The following is a 20716-nucleotide window of genomic DNA, read 5'->3' on the forward strand; positions in this document are numbered from 1 at the left end:
TAAGAATAAGCATCTACATAAAAACCATGTAAAAAGATTATATTACTCAAGTATGTGTAAGGTGTTACAATTTTCCTCTCAAGAACAAGCTCGTGAAGGTGCTCTAAAGCTCTCTTTTTCTCTCTATGATTCTCACTCTAGGTCCTCAGTAATTTTTTTTTTGTGTCCCCCTCTTCTACCCTTATCCTCCCTTATATTTGCCCTACTTCTAGCTCTAGGATGTGTTGCCCCTATAAAGCTGGAGATTTTTCTCTCCCATCAGGCTTTTCCTTCCTTAATTTTATGCTGAATAGACTTTTAGGGCTCTTTGCATTATTCAGGCTAGTTATTCAGTAATAAATGGGATTGTGCTAGGCAGGTGAGCTTCATTAATGTGGAAATGACTGTAGCTTTATCATGAAGGTTCAGCAAGCTTCCTTGAACAATCCCGTACATTCCAATATTCTTCCTTGAAAGCTTGGTAGGTGCTTTGTCTTTGTCAGCTTGATAAGAGTCTTGTCTTCGAATGAGGTCCTTGGTGAGTTTCATCCTCGGATCCAAGGTGACATATTGTCTGATCTGCTGTCCGAGGTTGGTCTCTTTTAGTATGGCTAGTCCTTAAAGTGGGCTAGCCTGGATTGGGCTTATTTCACTCATGGCCCAATGTTATTTGGGCCCAAAAAATGATCTCCCTACACTAAGTATAAAAAATATAACATAATTTATGTCTCTTTTTTTTTTTTTTTTTTTTTTTTTTTTTTTTTTATGTTTAAAATATTTGTTGTATATAAAAGGTATTTGAAAATTTGAAAATAAAATGAATATTTATTTGTTATACAAGTTAAATTGGTTATGTTAACTAGGTCATTTCGAGTTAACATAAATAAATTGACATGTCAAATGTGTTAATTGCGGGTCACAAAGGTTAACCCGCTTATGATATGTTTCTTATCGAATCGTTTATAGTAATACTTATTTATGACCCAAACCCACTAAGATTCAACCTAACCCGTAAAAACCATGTCAAATTCATGTCGTATTCGCGGATCTTGTCAAACATTGACACCCCTAAAAGCATCTACCAGGAGTCCCTAAAAAATTGCGGCCAACAAAACATGTTGCAAGTAGCTAAAAATAATTGTTGAATCTCAGGTATAAATAAGGCTAGCATTCTAAAGAATGGACACACTTTCACTCATATATTCACTTGTCATTCTAATTTTTGGTTATAGTTTGCCTGGTGTTGTTTCATTGTAGTTTAATTTGTTGCAAGTTGATTTGTGTAATTTTAGTTGTGGATGGTAGTTTATTTTCATTAGGTTTAGCCCTAAACTTTAATGTCTTATCTTTAGATTTAAAAATATTAAACTCTTCTTCAAGATATCCCTTTGTAAAAAATTGACAAAGAAAAAAACAAAGGCAATAAAAAACCAGAAAACTCTATGAGGGATGCTCAAGATAGCGTTTGCAATTCAATTGAAGACATTAATCTTCAACACTCGCAGAAAATTAAAAAGACAAAAAACAAATGTTTTCTCTTTTTCTCACTTGAAGTTTTTAGCTAACCAAACCAAACACAAACAAGTTTGTTTATTTATTGCTACTATTTGGGTATCTATGATTATTTGCTTCAATTTTTATTTACTTACAATTTTTTCGGCCTTAGATCAGTTAGATGTCCATGGAGATTATTTCACCATTGGAGACTATTTGATTGGCTAACTGAATCATTGCAAACTTTAAAGCAGTTAATGACAAAGTAGCTTCGGTTCTTTTTGGTGGTTTGATTCTAATTTTACATCTGCAGATGATGCAGCATGGCTTGCATTTATACAGTCTAACAGTCCAGTTTTGTGATTTATTTGATGATCTTTAGTTGGTTTTTTTCAATTTTATTTTCCAGAAAATTATGACACTAAATCACAAAAAAAAAAAAAAAAAAGAAGCGCCTTCAAGATAACAAATCAGTGTAATTTAGTTACTATTCCCATAAAAACAAAAAAATTTTGTAATTTAGTTACTTATTACATAGTACATGTACTTTCATTTTATTGCTAGTTGTTTTTATTGCCATCAAAGATTCAAAATCACAACATATTGCCTCCAATTAATTAGACTCCTCTTCTTTGAGGCAAATTCAAACATACCATCCTTAAACACAAAGTCAAATTATCTCACGTCGATTCATCGAGGCTAACCGCGTTATAACAAGATCACATCAATGCATGATTTCTAGAGTGTGTAACCAAATTGGATAAATAAATAAATATAGAGAGTTAATAAGTGAAAAAAGAACAAAAAAGAAAACAGAAAAATTGTTAAAATGCGTTCCATCTTACATTATGTCATATTTAATAATATGGTTTAAAAATGATATTGTTAAAATAACCACAAATTGTCATTTTGTTTAAGCATTTTCTGCTTGTCTCTAAAAATGGGTTTATAGTTTAAATTGAAAAGGTTATATATATATATATATATTAAAAAATTAAGGTTAAAGTTAACATTTCTATTTTAGATAAAGAAGATAGAAAGACATAAGTGGGGGAAAAATTCTCAAAACTGAAAACGTTTTTGGTTTTGGATTTCAGACTGATCAAAATTTTAGGAATTTTAGATCCGCATCTACTTGACTTGGCGCTGAAGAGGCAATTGATGAACCCACAAACTCCAACTCTGGTGAGACCACCAACTACACCGTCTAGTTCGATACTCTCTCCCTCTTAATCGGTTGCAAGTTTGCAACAATTTGCTTTAAATTTTTATTTTTTTTGTCACGTGACAAGAATATAAAGTTGATGTACTATATTAACTAAAAATAAAAAGTTCAAAATGCGTTTGAGCATTTTTCCCATGATAAATGATTGACAGTGTGTGCTAGTCAACAGCCCACATGATGCATGAATGAATAATAATAATAATAAAATAAAACCCGGAAAATTAAACAACCTCAAAATTGTTGTAGGAAATGTGGAATGTTGTATGGAACAAATGGACACGAAAAAGATATTAACGTTTACAAAAAAAGAAAGATACGCAAGTATTCACTTAATTCCTAGAATACTACAAACAATACCTAGCGCCACATCAAAAACCTGAACTGTATAGAATAGAATAGATCAATTAATCACTGTTGAAAACCTAAGTACCAAAAAAAAAAAAAAAAAAATTAAATGCAAGGACATTTGATCTACCTACAAAATGAAATTGAGACCTAAACCTAGACTTCCATTTTCACAATTGCTTTAGAAATCTCAGGTGTTGCTGTTGTATTTGTTGTTGATGGTGATAATCCACACTGAAGCCAATCTTTGGCACAAATAAGGGCCTCAAGTGTCATGGGACCCAATGAATTCCTGTAGTTATCCATCTTTCTTAATTCAGTGTCAAACACAGAATCAGGGCCAACAGTACATACTGGTATTGACAAAATATCAGAAGCCATTCTTGATAGAGTTGGGTACTTCAATTTATTTAGTTTCCACCAACCTAAAATGTCAAACTCATGTTCCCGAGGCAGAAGAGACTCTTCCAAGTATTGATCTAGCTCCGACTTCATATGCTGGCTACTTGTAATCTCATTGATATAGATTTCAAAATCCGAGAGCCCATCCACAGTAGAAACAAGGTTTCCTTCTTGAAATCCATCTTGTGATGTCTCTGTTTTGATGACACCCTCATTTCCTTCTTCAAGTGCCGGTAACGGAAGTGCTTGAGCAATATATTCTAGAAAGAGTTCATGAACACTATCATTAACAGCCCTAATCCATGGTTCAGCATGCTCATCATACATCTTGTTAAAGTTGAACTCCACAAGCTTCATTTTGAACCTTGGATCCAAAACTACAGCTATCGCTAAAACCAGATAGCAGTCTTTCCAATATTTATCAAATTTTTCTTGCAACGGTCTGATCAAGTTACTGACAAAGGGATCCTCGCTCATGGCTGCATGTGTCAGCTCTATATGAATTTTTGACACTTCATGGAAGAATGTATTAGTGGCCGGGTACCTTAGGTCAGTTAAAATGAGAGCTGCATCGAACAAATGCTTCAAGTATGTGCAGAGAGTTTCTACCTGCTTCCACTCCTCCATTGATGGAGCTATCTTGTAATCAGGATCAACGGTATCCAAGCAACTAAAAACTTCCTTCAATTCACATGCAGCTACTAGCATGTGATAAGTTGTGTTCCACATAGTTTGATCATCAACTAAAAGGTTTTTTGAGCTAGGGACTCGAAGCTGTTGCTTCAGCTCGATAAATTTATCTTCATGTGATTCTGAAGTTTTCACATACTTGACACTGTCACGAATTTTTTGGATCGTCTCCCTCATTACCCCTAGTGCATCTTGTGCGAGACGACTGAGAACACGAGCATAGCAATTCCCTATTAATAACTGACCATTGAGCATGAATGGGTTCCTGACAGAAAGAAGGCCTCTTAGATTTCCAATTACAGTTTCATTTGATAAGGATTGATCAACTGTGAGGGTAAACAACCGGCCCTCCAAATGCCAATCAGATAGGCAAGCCATAACAGCTTGATTGAATGCATAATCTGACTCAGGAGAAGGAACCGTAACAACATTAAGGATCCGGCGCTGTAGATTCCAATCGGCATCAATGAAATGACCTGTTAGAAACACATAGCCTAAAGTTTGATTTGACGTCCATAAATCCAATGTAAGACTGACATTTCCATGAATGCCACTTAAAAGATTCAGGAGGTTTTGTTTCTCCGTCAGGTACACATCCACACATTCCCCTTGAACAGTATCAAAGCTCAACATACTGAACTGAGGTTGCAGAGACCGGACAAAGTCACTGAAACCAGAATGTTCAACAATGTGAAGTGGATATTCGTGCAGAATGACCATCTTAGCAATCTCACGGTTGCAGCGGTCCTGATCAAAAGTGATTCTTGCAGCTCCTTGGCTTACTCTCTGGCGTTTTTTTGGTGGATCAGTTGCAGTTCCTGGACCACCAGTTCTGGAGCCTGGTGTATCTGGCACTTGCAGATTTCTCTGGCGAAATACTGGGCAGATTCCCAAGGAAATATGCCGTTTGAGGTGGCTGGTGCCTGCAAGCTTTGAGCCAGAGATGTAAGCGAAAGATTTTTTGCATAGCTTACAGCATGCCCTAGTACATCCAGGTCCAACAGTTTCTAAGGTGAAGTGCTCCCAGACAATAGACTTCTTTCTCCTACGCTTATTAGGCTGTGCTTCTAAACAGAGTGGTTCATAGATATCAGTCGGGGTAATAGGGTCAACTATCTCCATTGAAGGTGTAGTCCTAAAAAGAAATAAGGATGAAGCATTAGAAAGTGCATAAGTAAGTGGATAATCCAGCCAAGAACTATCCATTTGGTGTAAAATATGTATAATTTCTATCCATTGAATAAAGAGGAAAATTTGGAATTTAAAAACTATGGTGGACTTTGAAAAGGCTGTTCAATAACAACCATAACAAACCAAGATTTCATGTGCCAAAGGACTGCCTTATCCCATTGAGACTTAAGTGAAGTAAAAATCTAAACAACTGTGCCACATTTCAAAGTATAAGGAATTGGTGTGTTTATAGTGAGTGCTCCATCTACTAAGGTATATACAATCAAATGATTCATATTTGGCTTCCCATGTGAACATATCAAAATGAGTGTTACCCTAAATTGTCCTTCAATTAGTGTTTCTGATTATTGCATCCTATTAAACAATGATAATCACAAATCAAGTATCTTAAACTAAAATCCAAAGCTCCCATTGTGGAACATCAGTGATGTAACAACTACAAGTACATCCAATGGATTTCAAGGATCTTTTGTCAACAACCCAGTGCAATTGACAGAAGCAAAACAAGCACTTTTCCTTTTCCTCAAAAGTGAAGGCTCAGACAGAACATAAGCATATAAAAAGATGAATCAACACTTGGGAATATTTTTGCAAACAAATAGCTCAGTTACTTATAAAAAAGTGGCATGTTATATAAAGTGTATGTTCAGTTACTATTTGGACTCGTGTACAACAAGTTATATAATGTCTGGTGCTGGGAAAAAAATGGCCGGTGTAAGAATATGTATTGGGAAAGAGGCCAGAGATGTAGGGGAATACAAAATTCAGTGAATATAAGGTGTGCAACTTTGATAATCCAAGTGTAGAAAAAATTGGAAATAGTAAAAACATATAAAAAGGGTATACCAGGTGCATAGAAATATAGAAACAAACCACAAGAGCATTTTTCTGGAACGATAGATTTCATTCTAAGGAAGTATAGTATCTTCAATTAAAAAAAAAAAAGTACATTATCTCAATTTACAGAACTGCATTAGGCTAACAAGTAACAACACCCTTAGATTGAGAAATACATAGCTATAAGAATCTACTGGAATATATATTCAAAATGTGGGGATGTCAGAAAAATTTCCCATGTATGTTATATTGCCTTTTAGAGAACAATGCTTGAACACTCAATAATACAATTTTAATAAAAGGAATGTGCATACCTAAACAACAGCATGTCCATATCATTAGAATAGATTCAACACAAGAAAAAAATTTTGTTGATGTGGAGGAGTTACTGTGCAATAAAAGTAGATAAATAATGGATTCCTGAAAGCCAGCAGAAAATGTAGACATGTGAATTACATAAAAAAATGTGGCATGTTTGTGAGAGAAATGTCTAATGAGCAGTAGACAAGTTAGGATAAAGTTTTGATGCATACATGGCAATTAGGAAGGCATGATGATCTTAAGACGCATGGACATGTACATTGACACGGAATATGGCAATTCTTGCAAAATTACAACATGACATGGTGAGAAAACAACAATTAGTTAACTAATACCTATATCTTTAGGTATATTTTATTTATTTATATTTTATTTATTTTTAGGAATTTTTTTATTATCTTATTTTAAGTTTTCAAAACAAATGACTATTACAAATTCGAAAATATCTTAAATCACTACATATTTCCTCCTTACACACACTGAGTACACACATGCACGACTGTCGCTCTGTCCCTGACACAAATGCATCAGGGGATTTGGAGTGTCCATGCTTCTTAGAGGATGATTATATATATAGAACTCAGGACCAGGAAAGCCTAAAGCCTCACAAACAAGACTAGAATCATAACTCCCTATCACACTGCCAACCTCCAAATCATCTCAATTCACACAGTAAGTTGATTGTCCATCTGTTTATTTCTTTTTCTTATCTTTAATATTAAAAAAAAATTTACCACCTGAGCTATGATCCAGGGGCAGGTTGGTCTATTAACAAGAGTTAAAAATAGAGTTTCCCTTTTCCAATGGTTTTGATACTCAGCCAAAATACGCACTCCACCACCCATGTTTTGGACTTAAAAAGTTAAAAGTCTCACTTTGGGCCATCAAAAGAAGAGCCCATTGGACATGAAAATCAAATGAACTAAAAATACTTGTACGTTGCAAATTTTAATTTAAAATTTTAGACTCGTCCCCAAAAGGGAAAAAAAGAGGAGGCGTGTATCTTGGGGGCGCCTTTAAGACGTTCCCTAAAAAAACGCGTATTCTTATCTAAATCAGATCGGCCTCCAGTTTCAACCAAAACCCTAAATATACACGAAAACACCCAGTCCGTAATAATCAGAGTAACCTATACATAGGTATATTCACATAATTTTCACAGACACATATTCAACATGGATTTATTTCAACCTAGAGTTTGCAACAGAAAACTGAACTATAATCCCAAACAGATACTTTAAACACATTAAACCCAAAATTTGAACAAAACCCAGAAAACCCAATAACCAAAAGCCACCACAGAGCCAAAGAGCAACAAGAATCGGATCCAAAGAGAACCCAAAAAAGAAACCCACAAATATAGTCAGAAAACACAGAAAAACATCGAATTCAATACCTATGAACAATAAAACTGAACAAATATATAAAAAAGTGGAAAAGTATCCTTACAATGAATCAACCGCTGGACCAGAATATTAGAAAAAAACCTCTGCTCCCGAAACTCCGAAACTAGGGTTTTTGAATTGTCAAAGTTTCTGGGGTTTATGCAATTTCTTTTCTTGAATTTGTAAAAGAAAGAAATATTAAATGTTGAAAAAAATTGAAAAACTGGGCAGAGGGAAGAGGTTGAAGACGAAGTTGATGGGCTTTTGGTTGAGGTTTTGAAATTTCAGGTTCAGAGCTTTCGGTATTGAAAACTCAAAACCCTAATGGACCTAATAACAAGGAGGGCTAGGGCTAGGGCTAAAAGCCTTTAGGCCTTTGGAGTTTGTTTTTTTTTTGTTTTTTTTGTTTCTTGGTGGAGTTTGCTTGTTGGGGTCCATTATTTATAGTTATAGAGAGAGCCCAGATTGTAGGTGAGGAATCTGGACCGTTGGATTCTGATTGAACCCACTTTGATTTCAGTTTCAATGGCGGTGGGAGGGTTTTCTTAGTGTGATTTGACTAATCATCAGAGGACACGTGTAACTCAAGCACAATTAATTACTACAATTTAATGGCGGTTGGTATTGGAAAAAAAAAAAAAAAAAACAAAAAACAAAGGACGCGTGGTAATAGTAATATAAAGATCTATTTGATTGATTAATGGTGATGTAATTTTAATTTAATGATTTTTTGTTTTCTGTTTTTGGTAAATTCTATTAAAATATTTTGAGTTTAATCAGGTTCAAAATTTTTTAAAACTAGATTAATTTGATCTCAAAGTCCAACTAAGTCCATAAACAAAGTTAGATTAGTTAGTCATTTTTCACAACTGTCTTAAAGACTACAAGTTGGCTTTAGGGACCAAATTAATCAGTTTTAAAAAGTTTTGGATTTGGTTGATATTAGTCCAAACATGAGTTAGATGTTAATGGAATTTACCTTTAAAAAAACTCTAGAGTGCCATCCAATAGTTTATCTTGTATCTCAAGTTTTTAGTTGTAAATATTTTTTTAAAAATAAATAATTCTAGAATCACAACAAAATTTCTTAAAATGTTTTACAATGGTTGTATTTGTCAAGTTAACAAGATGTTAATGGCGGTGGGAGCCTGGGAGGGTTTTCTTAGTGTGATTGGACTAATCATTAGAGAACACGTGTAACTGAAGAGAGATTAGTGGGTTTTTTCTCAAGCACAATTAATTGCTACAATTTAATGGCGGTTGGTATTGAAAAAAAAAAAAAACAACAACAACAACAGAGGACGCGTAGTAATAGTAAGATAAAGACCTATTTGATTGAGTAATGGTGATGTAATTTTAATTTAATGTTTTTTATATTTTGGTAAATTTTATTAACATATCTTGAGATTTGGATTAATGTCAATCATGTTCAAGAATTTTTAAAACTGACCGATTTGATCTTTAAAGCCAGCTTAGTCTTTAAATACTGTTAGACTAGTTAGTCTTTTTTTTCAACGGTCTTAAGAACCAAATTAGCTAGTTTTAAAAAGTTTTGAACTTGATTGCTCAAATCTCAGGGTATTTTAATAGAATTTACTCTTAAGAAACAATAACTCTAGAGTGCCATCCAATAATTTGTCTTGTATCTCAAGTTTTAAGTTGTAAATATTAAAAAAAAAAATAATAATAATAATTCTAGGATCACAACAAATTTTCATAAAATGTTTTACAATGGTTTTATTTGTTAAGGTGACAAGATGTTAATAGTATTATGGTAGATAATAAAGTAATGTTAATGGTGGACTTAATCCATAAAAAAAAGTGGTAGCTCTAGATAAGAACTAATAAATACAGCTCTTAAGGGAAAAAAAAAAAAAATATATATATATATATATATATATATGAGATGAGTTTAAGTTACACATTTTCTAAACCATTGGATTTAAGTAGATCCAACGGTCAAAAAAAGACTCTCATTAATGTTAATATTCTGATTAGTGTCTCATTAATTATCCCTTATTTATTACATTCCATACCTATCTCTAAACCTAAAAAAACACAAAAAAGTATAAGTCTCTTTTTTTTTTTTTTTTTTTTTTTTTTCCCACCGTTTCTCAAAAAAAAAAAAAAAAAAAAAAAATTCTCCACTGCACGCCTCTCTGTCTCTCTGTCTCTTTCTCCTTCACTGCTCTTCCACCTCCACCGCCAGGTCACTGGCTAAAAAAAAAAGAAGAAGAAGAAGAAGAAGAAGAAGATGAAGCCGCTTGTTGCACAACTGGTTAGTCTCCCACTTTTTTTCCCTTGTTATAATTTCTTCAATAGAACTATTTTATTGTAGTATAGATGTTGAAAATTTTGGTGGCTATTGTGGTTCTTTTTATATGCTATAGTAATCTTTTAGTTCTTTTTATATGAATGAGGGTACACTACTTTTACACACACTATTCCTTCATTCAATTTCACATGTTACTAAATTTTTATTCCAAGTTTCCAATGACAAATATTACTATGTATCTTGATTTAATATGAAAAAAATGGAGATAAATAGATTTGTTCTATCAAAAACTTCAACATACTCTATGAACCTATCAGGGGCTGTAATTTATGTTAAATGGCTAGAAATATGTATGTTTAATTGTTAAAAGGAATTACTATTTTCTATAAATGGTCCTTTGGGTCCAACACCATAATTTCAATTTGAATAGTTGTGGTTGTATATACTTCTGAATAGTTAAAAGGAATTACCATATTCTAAAAAAAAAATAATAATAAATAAGTTTTTTTTATATGCAACTATATTTTTCGGAACAACTTGCTATTGACTAAATATATTGGGTCTATTAGTTCTTTTTATCTGCAATAGTAAATATAATGCATCATCTGGATCAAAGGAACTTGTTACTTTGTACTTATAAAAAGTTCCATTTTTCTCAACCTTTTCCTTTGTATAATGATCACTACTCACCAACTCTTTTTGGAACTTGCTAAATGTGGTTCTTGTGTATATAGAAGTAGCTTGATGCTCTATTTTTGAGCCAATTACTAAAGAAGGACTTTTATGTCTTGAATCAAAATCTTCATTTTTTTTCTTTCTTATAACAGCTGTCCACTGCTTTTGCAAATTTGACCACAAAATCTTGTTATGTAGTTCTCGAGTTAACAAAGCAGTCAAAAAAATGCATTGATGCTTTCACTTCTATGGGTAGTGTTCATTTCCGCAAAGAAAGTATTTCTATTGTACATCGGTATCAATGACTCTCGAATATTATATAATCCTTAAAGCCATTCATTTCTATCCAAGCCATAAGTTAATATTAGGCTCTTCCAAGCCTCCTCAAATTTTTCCACACTAGGTGACTTACGTATGCATCTCTTCAACTCACGTTTGAATAATGACTTCTTATGATATATATGGGAAAGTTTCTATAGAAATTTCTTCTTAATATGCCAAAGGCAAAGATGATAACGAGTTCTTAGGAATACCTTTGCAATAGCTGCACCCATAGCTAAATCTTGATCTGTAATAATAGATAGTGGTTCCTTCCCCCACATTGCTTGAAGCAAAGTTTCAAACAACCACACAAAAGTTTGTTCTGTCTCATCTTGCAACAATGCAAAACCAAATAAAATTGATTGACAATGATGGTTTAACCCTGTAAAAGGAGCAAATGGCATATCATACTTGTTTGTTTTATAAGTTGTGTCAAATGTCACTACATCCTCAAAGTATTGATAAGCCATTCTTGATTGTGCATCCACCAAAAAAAAAAAAAAAAAATTAACCATATGGCTAACATCATCACATTGAATTGCGTAAAAGAAATTGGAGTTTTTAGCATGTTGTTTTTGGCAATAATTAAGGATAGCTAAGGCATCTTTAGCATCTAGATTTTTCCCCCTAACATCTCTCAAGTGATTCTAGCAATCTCTACTTGTAAATGTTTGGTCACCTACATTAAATATCATGGCAACTTTTCCTGTTGGAAGACCTTCTTCACCAAATTTTTCAACAAGACTTTTGGTAGCAGTAGACATTTTTTTGTGGTATCAGAGGTATGACACACTTTTTGGACTAATTATACCATGATTGTGGTTGTTGTCAAATCCCTTCACAACCCATTTTTGCAACTTCTTATTTTTCATGACCCTAAGCATTGCTTTGCATCCAGTTCTAAGACTTGAACAACTTCTACGAGCCTTTTGTTCATCATCTCTGCTTTCTCCTTTATCAAGTGTCTTTTTTCTTTTGTGTTGCCCTTCACTACAACATACATAAATACAACTTGTTATATTATCACTTCTAGGTGGTCTTTTACTGATACGAACATGGATCCCAAAACCTTCTTTTTTTGCAAATTATTTGTAAAAAGTTTCAACACCATCGAGGGAGTCAAATTGCATTCCAGCATATGGCTTGGATTTCAACTCACAATCACCAAAATCTTCAAGTGGTAACTCTTGCTCTAATAGCTCTGGATTGTTTAGGGCATCATATAACTCTTCACACTCCATTTGCTATTTAGTAACTATAACAACCAATATAAACAATGAACACAAATATAAAATATGTAAATATAACAACCAATATATTTACATAAATAAAAATTTGAATAATTTCATATCTAAAGAAATAATCACTTTGAGAGAAGTACTATTCAATTTAGTAGCCAATACCTATAGCTACAACTAATAGACTGAATATAATATCAAAGTTCCCTCTCATCAGTGTGTAAACATACAACTACAAAACATATGTTCCTTAACTACACGTGAGACAATAAAATTTGGAACAACTAATAAAATTTGCCATCACAGTTTCTTTCAAAGGAAAAGATAACCTTATCACTGATTATCTTTCTAGAAAGTCAAGAATTTCACTCCTTGATTCTAGATTCCTGGAATATCAGAATGCAGTCATAGGAGCAGTTCAAACCACTCTAAATGCAGGAACAGTCTTTGTCACACTTTTTCCTAATTTTAATATGTCCCTTAAAGACCCCCATCTCTGTGATGCTCTTAAGGTGCAGGTTCAAATTACAGGAGCCTCTCAAGTACAAGACACATTTGCTACCACTCTCCACTACCAGCTTGCCTATAGGCTTCAAAATCATGCCTTTGATATGGCGGTCCCAGATATGGCTCAATCTAATGATGCTTTGTTGAATGAAGTTGATCCTGGAATGACACCTATGTGTACGTTTGTTCCAAGACAACTTAACAGAGAGCAGATGACTTCTCTCTTTCCAGAATCATGGATTACGAAATATGAGATGCTCCACCAAGTGGCTAAGCCAATTCAATCAAAAGATCCTCTTTTTATCAGAAAAGCAAATGGTGAAGTAGAGACAAAATTCTTGGCAGCTTCCCCAGAAAAAAAAGATGTGACAGTCTTTCCAACACAAATTGCTATGGTCCAACCGGTTTCATATGTTGAAGAAAAGGGTCTTATGATTCGGGGATTTTGGGAAGACGGAAAACCTTGCTTTGAAGGAAAATCACCTACTGGCCACATCTAGTAGGATGTTTGTAACTGTGTTGATTACCAAGAGGAAGAGATATTTAAAGCAGATCCTCCACGAAGAAAGAAAAAATCTTCCCAGCAAAAACTTAAAGAAAGATATGAGGCAGGAGATCCAGAAGTTGACCTCCTTGGGGAGCCATTTGGAAAGTTTGATTATTATGTTCTTTATCCTAGAACCAAAAAACAAACCCTTTCCTTCTTCCCTACATGCAAAGAAAATCTAGATCAATACCAGAAACCTCCATTAATCTCATACTACCAAAAAGTCCTTCCACAAATACCAAAACATCAGCCACTTCCTACTCGCCAAATACATTACTCTTCACCTTGCTACATGTTTGACCAAGCCTTACCTTCCTATTCACAGAACTTTCCTCCACTAGAAAGTTTTGATCATCCCCAGACCAATACCAAACATATCTGGAAAATTAAAAATCTTGTTGGAACTAACCCAGATGGAACCAAAAAGCAAGTCTCTTCTGCAAAAGCAGCCCTAAACTGGCAAGTAGAAAATGTTGTGGCCCAAAATAAAGTTCTCTCAAAGATTCTTGATAACCAACAAAAGATGGCGGAGGTAGTTACTCACACCTTTTCCTCCTTAAATATCCTAATTTAAGATTTGAAGAAGAAAATTAAGATGGTTGAACAAGAGCTGGCCACAATTACCTCCACGATCAAAGATTTGTCTGTCTCTTTTCCTCTTATTGGACAAAAAGAAAAAGAAAAGAAATAGTTGTTGCTACAACTTCAATCCATGGAAGGATCACAGAAAGAACCTACACCCAGTCCTCCTATATATGTCCATATGCCTTTTCAATCACGACAGTCATTATACAAGGACTTGTCAGTACCATCGACCTCCCCATTCTCACCAACTTCTCCCTATCAAAACCTCCAACCATTGGCCATAACACATCCTGACTACAACCCTTTCAAATCAAGTGGAATTTTACCGACCATCACATACTCCACCCCACTTTAACCAGAGACCCAAGCTAGATCACAAAATGAGCCTTCCTTAATGAAAAAGGACAAGGAACCATTATACCAACCTCCAGATCCGACTATAGGAGCTTCTTCAAGGCCTCTAGACATGAATATGTTGGCTATGGATCCTGATCCTCCAAACCCAATCTCATCATTTCTCAGAACTCTCACCCTTGAAGACCCAAAAGAACCTTTTGTGCTCCCTATTGTTGAAGACACAGACTTAGATCTGTCTGATCTTGGTTTAGAGGAAGTATTTATGACAAACATTGATCCAAAAGAAGAAGAAGAAGATGTTCTCCGTCCTAGAAGGCCCCCATCCCCGCCACCGATCTTTTCTCCACCACCTTTTGTCCCAGAATACCAAACCAGACTAACTTATTCACCAACTACAGATTCAAAACATCTGTTCACTCTTGATAATGTTCCTCCTTCCAAATGGAATGATGAGTTCTTTAACTTGTACTCTTGGTGCATAGCTGAATTTCAAGCTCCAAATGCTACTATTTCTCAGATTATTGCTAAGTTTGTTGCAAGACTTACAGGAAGATTAAGAGAATGGTGGATTAATCTGGGAGAATACAGATAGAGACAGCCAGCTTAATGTAATACATTGGAGGATTTCTTTACAATTGTCCATAATGAATTTCTTGGTGCAGCAACCCACTATAAGGAGGTAGTGCGAGAAGAATTCTTGCTGATGAAATGTTGCTCATTTCAAAGAAAAGATTTAGAGAAACATTTTGACAAAATGTCAAGAAGATACTATTCTTTTAATGATATGGATGATGTCAATGCCAAACATACCTTCCTCAACTCCCTTCCAGAACCATTAGGGGATGAGACACTTCGCATGATGAATCTCCAGAAGATAACCCTGCAACAAGCCTCCTTGGGAGAAATTTACCAGCATGTTCTCATTGCCCTAGAAAAACTTTGCAATTAGAGAAAATTTCTTTCAAAAATAGACAAGGTTCATAGCAAACTCAGAGATACTTGCAAAAGGAAGGATTTGCAGATAAAGAGTTATGAGAAGAATTGCTCATGTCCAACAAAAAGAAGAGACCATTTCAAGAAATATTCCTGGAAGAAAAAACATCACGCAAGACAGAAGAAAAGATTCTTAAAAAAGAAAAATTGGAAGTTTCTTTGAAGAAAGCAGTTCAAAGGGAAAACTTCAAAAGTCTGTTTTGTATGCAGAAGACCGGGACATTTTGCAAAAAATTGCCCAAAGAAGGAGAAAGCAGCAAAGCTTCTTGAACAAGCACAAATCCATGCCGAGGATACTCCTTTTTCAGACGTAGAATCACTTTTTTCGCTGGATGATGAGTACTCCCCACAAGCTCTGGTAGTCATGGCCTATTCCACTTCAGAAGAAGACTCAGATCTAGACAATGAAGATGAATCAGAACCAGAAATTCAAACCATTTATACATCCTAGCCTATTATAGCCCTTCTAACCAACCCCACCCCCATAGCCCAAGTACACATCCTCCTAGACACTTACTCCAGACCTATTTCGATGATAGCTTTGTTTGACACAGGAGTAGCGGCAACAATTCTCCACCCCAAGATTTTACTTGCAGAATGTTGGTTACCCCATAATCAAATGTTTAGGGCGGCAAATGGCGAAACATTCCTTATCACCTTGAAAAGTAAGCCTCTCTTCATTAGAATCTTTCCAACCCTCACCATTAAACACCAAGTCCTTGGATCCCCTCTCACAGGGAGAGACCTTTTCATAGGATTTGATCTCCTACATTAAATACCTAATCTCAGATGGTCCTCAAAGGGACTTATGCACAAACAACACCTTCTCACATGGACCCAAGTACCCCATCTGTTTACCGTTGACCCCTTTGATTCCTTAAAACTCTAGATTATTCATGACTGTTGTGCAAACACCCATTCTGAATTCCTCCTTAGAAATCTGAACCCTCTGTGGAAAAACCCAAACTTTTTCATATCCCTTCCCTTCAAGAAAAATGAAGATGTTAACCTCACAAAAGCTAGTCATCGAGGAATGAATCCAGAACATTTAACCTTAGCCAAACAAGAGCTTGCCACCCTCCTTTCAGAAGGCTTTATTGAACCAACAAACTCTCCATGGGCATGCAAAGCTTTCTATGTCAACAAGCATTCCGAACAATTCCGAGGAAAACTTAGGTTGGTGATTAACTACCAGGATCTTAACCATTTCCTTGCAGATGATAAATTCCCCCTGCCAAACAAAAGTGCTCTTTTTCAGCACCTTTCAAATGCAAAAATATTTTCAAAGTTTGATCTCAAAGCAGTATTTTGGCAATTGGGAATCCATCTAGAAGAAAGATATAAGATAGCGTTTTGCATCCCTGATCACCATTATCAATGAACTGTCATGCCTTTTGGCCTAAAAAATGCACCATCCCAATTCCAAAAAGCAATGGTAACGCTGTTCCAGCCACTCTTGAACAATGCATTGATTTATGTAGATGATATCCTCCTATTTTCCAAAGATGAAGAATCCCATGAGAAGTTGCTCACTGAATTCTATAATTTAGTGAAATCACAGGGGATTATGCTCTCGGAAAAGAAAATGGTCGTTGGACAATCTTCTATAGATTTCTTAGGGGTAAACATTTCAGATGGAAAGTACATATTGCAGCCTCACATAGCCGCCTCCCTTGGTGAATTTCCAGACAAGCTCACAAGTGCTAAGCAAATACAACAGTTTCTTGGAATTGTAAATTACATGTCAGATTTCATACCCAAAATTTCCAAGTATAGAAACTCTCTAGCCTAATTGCTGAAAAAATCCCCTCTAGAATGGAATTCTGTTCACACAGAAGTAGTCCAACAATTGAAAAAATTGGCTGAAAAGCCTCCTCCTTTGCAGATCCCAGGATCAGGCAAACGGATATTGCAAACAGATGCAAGTGAAGAATATTGGGTAGCAGCTCTCTTTGAAGAACTTGATGGTAAAAGAAGTATTTGTGATTATAAGAGTGGTGCATTCAAACCTTCAGAATTGCACTACCAATCTACTTTTAAAGAGATCCTTGCGGTCGAACATGGAATTGAAAAATTCCAGTTTCATCTTCTTGGGCATCATTTTCTGGTAGAAATGGATATGTCCTCTTTTCCTAAAATGCTTCAGTTCAAAAGGAAAATGCTCCCACATCCTCAGTTACTCAGATGGTCAAATTAGTTTTCACAATGGTCCTTCCAAGTCAAGCACATCAAAGGAAAAAATAACCTTATCACTGATTATCTTTCTAGAAAGCCTCCAGCCCTCAACACCACAATTCTTCCTTCTCCCTTATGTGTATACCCTGTTACAGATCCTTCCTCATCATCAAATCCTTCTCCTGCAATCTTTAGTGATATCCTTAACATGATAGAGAATCTCCCTCTAGAAATAAAAGATCAAATAAAGACCTTGACCCTTCAAGCCAGAGCCAAAAGGATTATCAGAGTCCTCCATAATTATCTCAGAAACCACCAGCCCCACTTCCTTACTGTTTTCCTTGATATTGACCAACCATGGAAAATCCCTTTTGCCTTTTGGATAACAACTTGGACGGTTGCACATTATCTCTACATGTGGTATTTACTCAATGAGTATCATTTGTGCATCCATTATCTGTTTCCCACGTGTAAACAGATACTTCCATAAATTCTGGTTTGATATTTTGAAAAATGATGCCTTTGATGGTGATTGGATAAAATATCCTACTACAGAACATCCAAGATTTGCAAGCAAGATCACTTTAGCAACTTTAATTGTCAAGCTTAACTCCAAAAATGATCTTCGTGCAGAAGGACTTTTCCACCCTGCAGAAATACAGTGGATTACTAATCCAGATGGCACCTTACACACACATCGGGACCCATCTTGGGTATCCTGTTACTATGCTCTCACATTGATAGAATCTCTAAATAAGGAGATCTTATCTGAAACAGTACCAATGGATCCAGAAACTTGTAGATAGCAGTGGCCACATGAGGATTATTGGGAAATGCCTAATCCTCTTGAAGGATATGATGACCCCTACTACCATAACCATGATCCAGATGTGATGTAGATGAAGAATGGTTCCAAGGAAGAGATGGATGGGACTAGACATTCCTAATAACAAAAAAAAAAAAAAAAAAGGCCCTAGAAACGTCTTTAGACGTTTCATCCTTATCTCTGCATTCTACTTTTCAAAACGTACACCCAGCTGTCTACCTCTGAAGTAAGGACCCCTACCATGCATGACACCTGCTTCACAACCCAATTATGGCTACCTCAGGCCTCTGCCCCTTTGGACAGTTGTCAACATGGAGTCGGCCCCTACTCTCTCTTCAAAGACCATTGTACTCTGAATGTAATATATTTCTGTATTGTTTTGCTTATAAATAGCCCTAGAGGGCTTTGTAAAGAGCAGAGTGAGGCAAGTAGAAAAAAGAATCCTTGTAAGATGTCCACTAGCGTATCCAGTGTAAAAAAGTTGTTGAATCTAATAATATCCTTGGGTTTGCTGTACTTAGTTCTTTGTTCAATTCCTTATTTTCACGAGATCTTTTATTTCTTCTTAGTTGTGTACTTTGTAAATCAATTCCCATAATCTTCTTAGTTGTGTACTTTGTAAATCAATTCCCATAATCTTCTTACATCCCTTTCTGGTTATATCCACACATACAGCAGCTATTTTGATACATTATATTTATGATTGCATATAAAAAGAACTAATAAACCCAATAGATTTAGTCAAAACAAGTTGTTCTGGAAAATATAGTTGCATATAAAAGGAACTAAAAGACTACTATTGCATATAAAAAGCACCACAACAGCCACCAAAATTTTCAACGTCTTTACTACAATATAGTTTTTTTTTTTGGTTAAATACTACAATATAGTTGAATACAATAAAATAGTTCTATCTAAGAAATTATAACAAGGGAAAAAAAGTGGGAGACTAACCAGTTGTGCAACCAGTGGCTTCTTCTTCTTCTCTTTCTTTTATTTATTTATTTTTTCCTGTCGGTGACCTAATGGTGGAGCTAGAAGAGCAGTGGAGGAGAAAGAGATAGAGAGACAGAGAAGAGTGCAGCGGAGGATTTTTTTTATTTTTTGAGAAATGGTGGGGAAAAAAATTAGAGAGAGACGTATACTTTTTTGTGTTCTTTTAGGTTTAGAGATAGGTATGGAATGCAATAAATAAAACATAATTAATGAGATACTAATAAGAATATTAGCATTAATGAGGGTGTTTTATTTTTTATTTTTAGATCTACTTAAATCCAATGGTTTAAAAAATGTGTTTCTCTTTAAAGTTACACCAAGTGTACCTTGAACTTATCTTATATATTTACACCTGGTGTAACTCTTGTAAATTTTTTTATTTTTAATTTTTTATACCGTAGATTTCTAAAAGATCTAACGATTAAAAAAGACATCATTAAATGTTATTACTTTCCACTCTTATCTCTCTCCTTATTTATTGTTTTCACTTGATTAAAGGGCACTTGCCATTTTCAACAACTCACTTTTCAAATGAGTCATTAAACTCTCTCCACCCAACCCGTATTCTTCTTCTTTTACTATTCTCTCTCTCTCTCACTCTCTCTCTCATGTATCTGTCTAGATCTCTCTGAACTCACCTCCTTCTCCTGCATTGACCCACACAACTTATTGGAGCTACATGTTAAATTTATTAGCTTGTGTTGGTGCAAACACAATAATAATGGAAATAATACACAAAGAGAAACTGAATAGTACTTCTGAATATTATTAATATAAAGAAAGGAAATACACAACACTATTTGGACTGAGGCGCGACACTCGCTCTCTTTAAGGAGATTCAAGCCCTTGGTTGGCTAACTCTTGTAACCGATGCAGACCTTCTCTGACTTGTCTCCCCCAGGATACAACAGCCTAACAAGTGTCGTATGGCTAGAACAACCTCTGCACAAAGTGTTCAAGCCCAAAGCTCCACCAGAAAAAACACCCTTCCTTGCCAATAATCTCTCTATTTTTTTTTTTTTTGTGTGTATTGTAAGTTGCAGTAACATGGATTGGGTCTGAATGAGTCTATTTATAGGCTCAATGGGCCTTACGAAATTACTACCCAATTTATTCTGATTAATTAGGTCCAATTATTCTGATGTAGTGGGTGTTACAAGATTAATTGTTGGATATTAATTTGATGGGCTGGAGTTACACAATTAATGGTGAGATAAGGAGTTTCTGAAGAATGAATAGGCCCAAACGGATAGTCCATTAAGTGGGTTAATGGCTCTTCATTGTCCATAATAAAAATGGAGTATTAATACGGGCCATTTACTCACCAACGGATATGGTAATTATTCTCAATG

At 35.0% G+C, this 20716-nt stretch overlaps 1 protein-coding gene across 2 annotated transcripts; it reads right to left on the bottom strand.

Moving 5' to 3' along the window:
• Positions 1-2973: 2973 nt before the first annotated feature.
• LOC126725717 (zinc finger BED domain-containing protein DAYSLEEPER-like) lies at positions 2974-8288 on the bottom strand. 2 transcript variants are annotated; one of them, XM_050430577.1, is made up of 3 exons: positions 7934-8288; positions 6478-6583; positions 2974-5270 (listed from the first exon to the last, which is right to left on the bottom strand). In XM_050430577.1, the coding sequence occupies exons 2-3, from the start codon at positions 6495-6497 to the stop codon at positions 3200-3202; spliced, it is 2091 nt and encodes a 696-aa protein (XP_050286534.1). In that variant the 5' UTR covers positions 6498-6583; positions 7934-8288; the 3' UTR covers positions 2974-3199. The 2 variants fall into 2 exon arrangements, with proteins under 2 accessions (XP_050286534.1, XP_050286535.1); XM_050430578.1 differs by lacking the exon at positions 6478-6583.
• Between the last annotated feature and the right edge of the window lie 12428 nt (positions 8289-20716).

The sequence above is a fragment of the Quercus robur genome, chromosome 5 (assembly GCF_932294415.1).
Source record: "Quercus robur chromosome 5, dhQueRobu3.1, whole genome shotgun sequence".
Classification (NCBI taxonomy): domain Eukaryota; kingdom Viridiplantae; phylum Streptophyta; class Magnoliopsida; order Fagales; family Fagaceae; genus Quercus; species Quercus robur.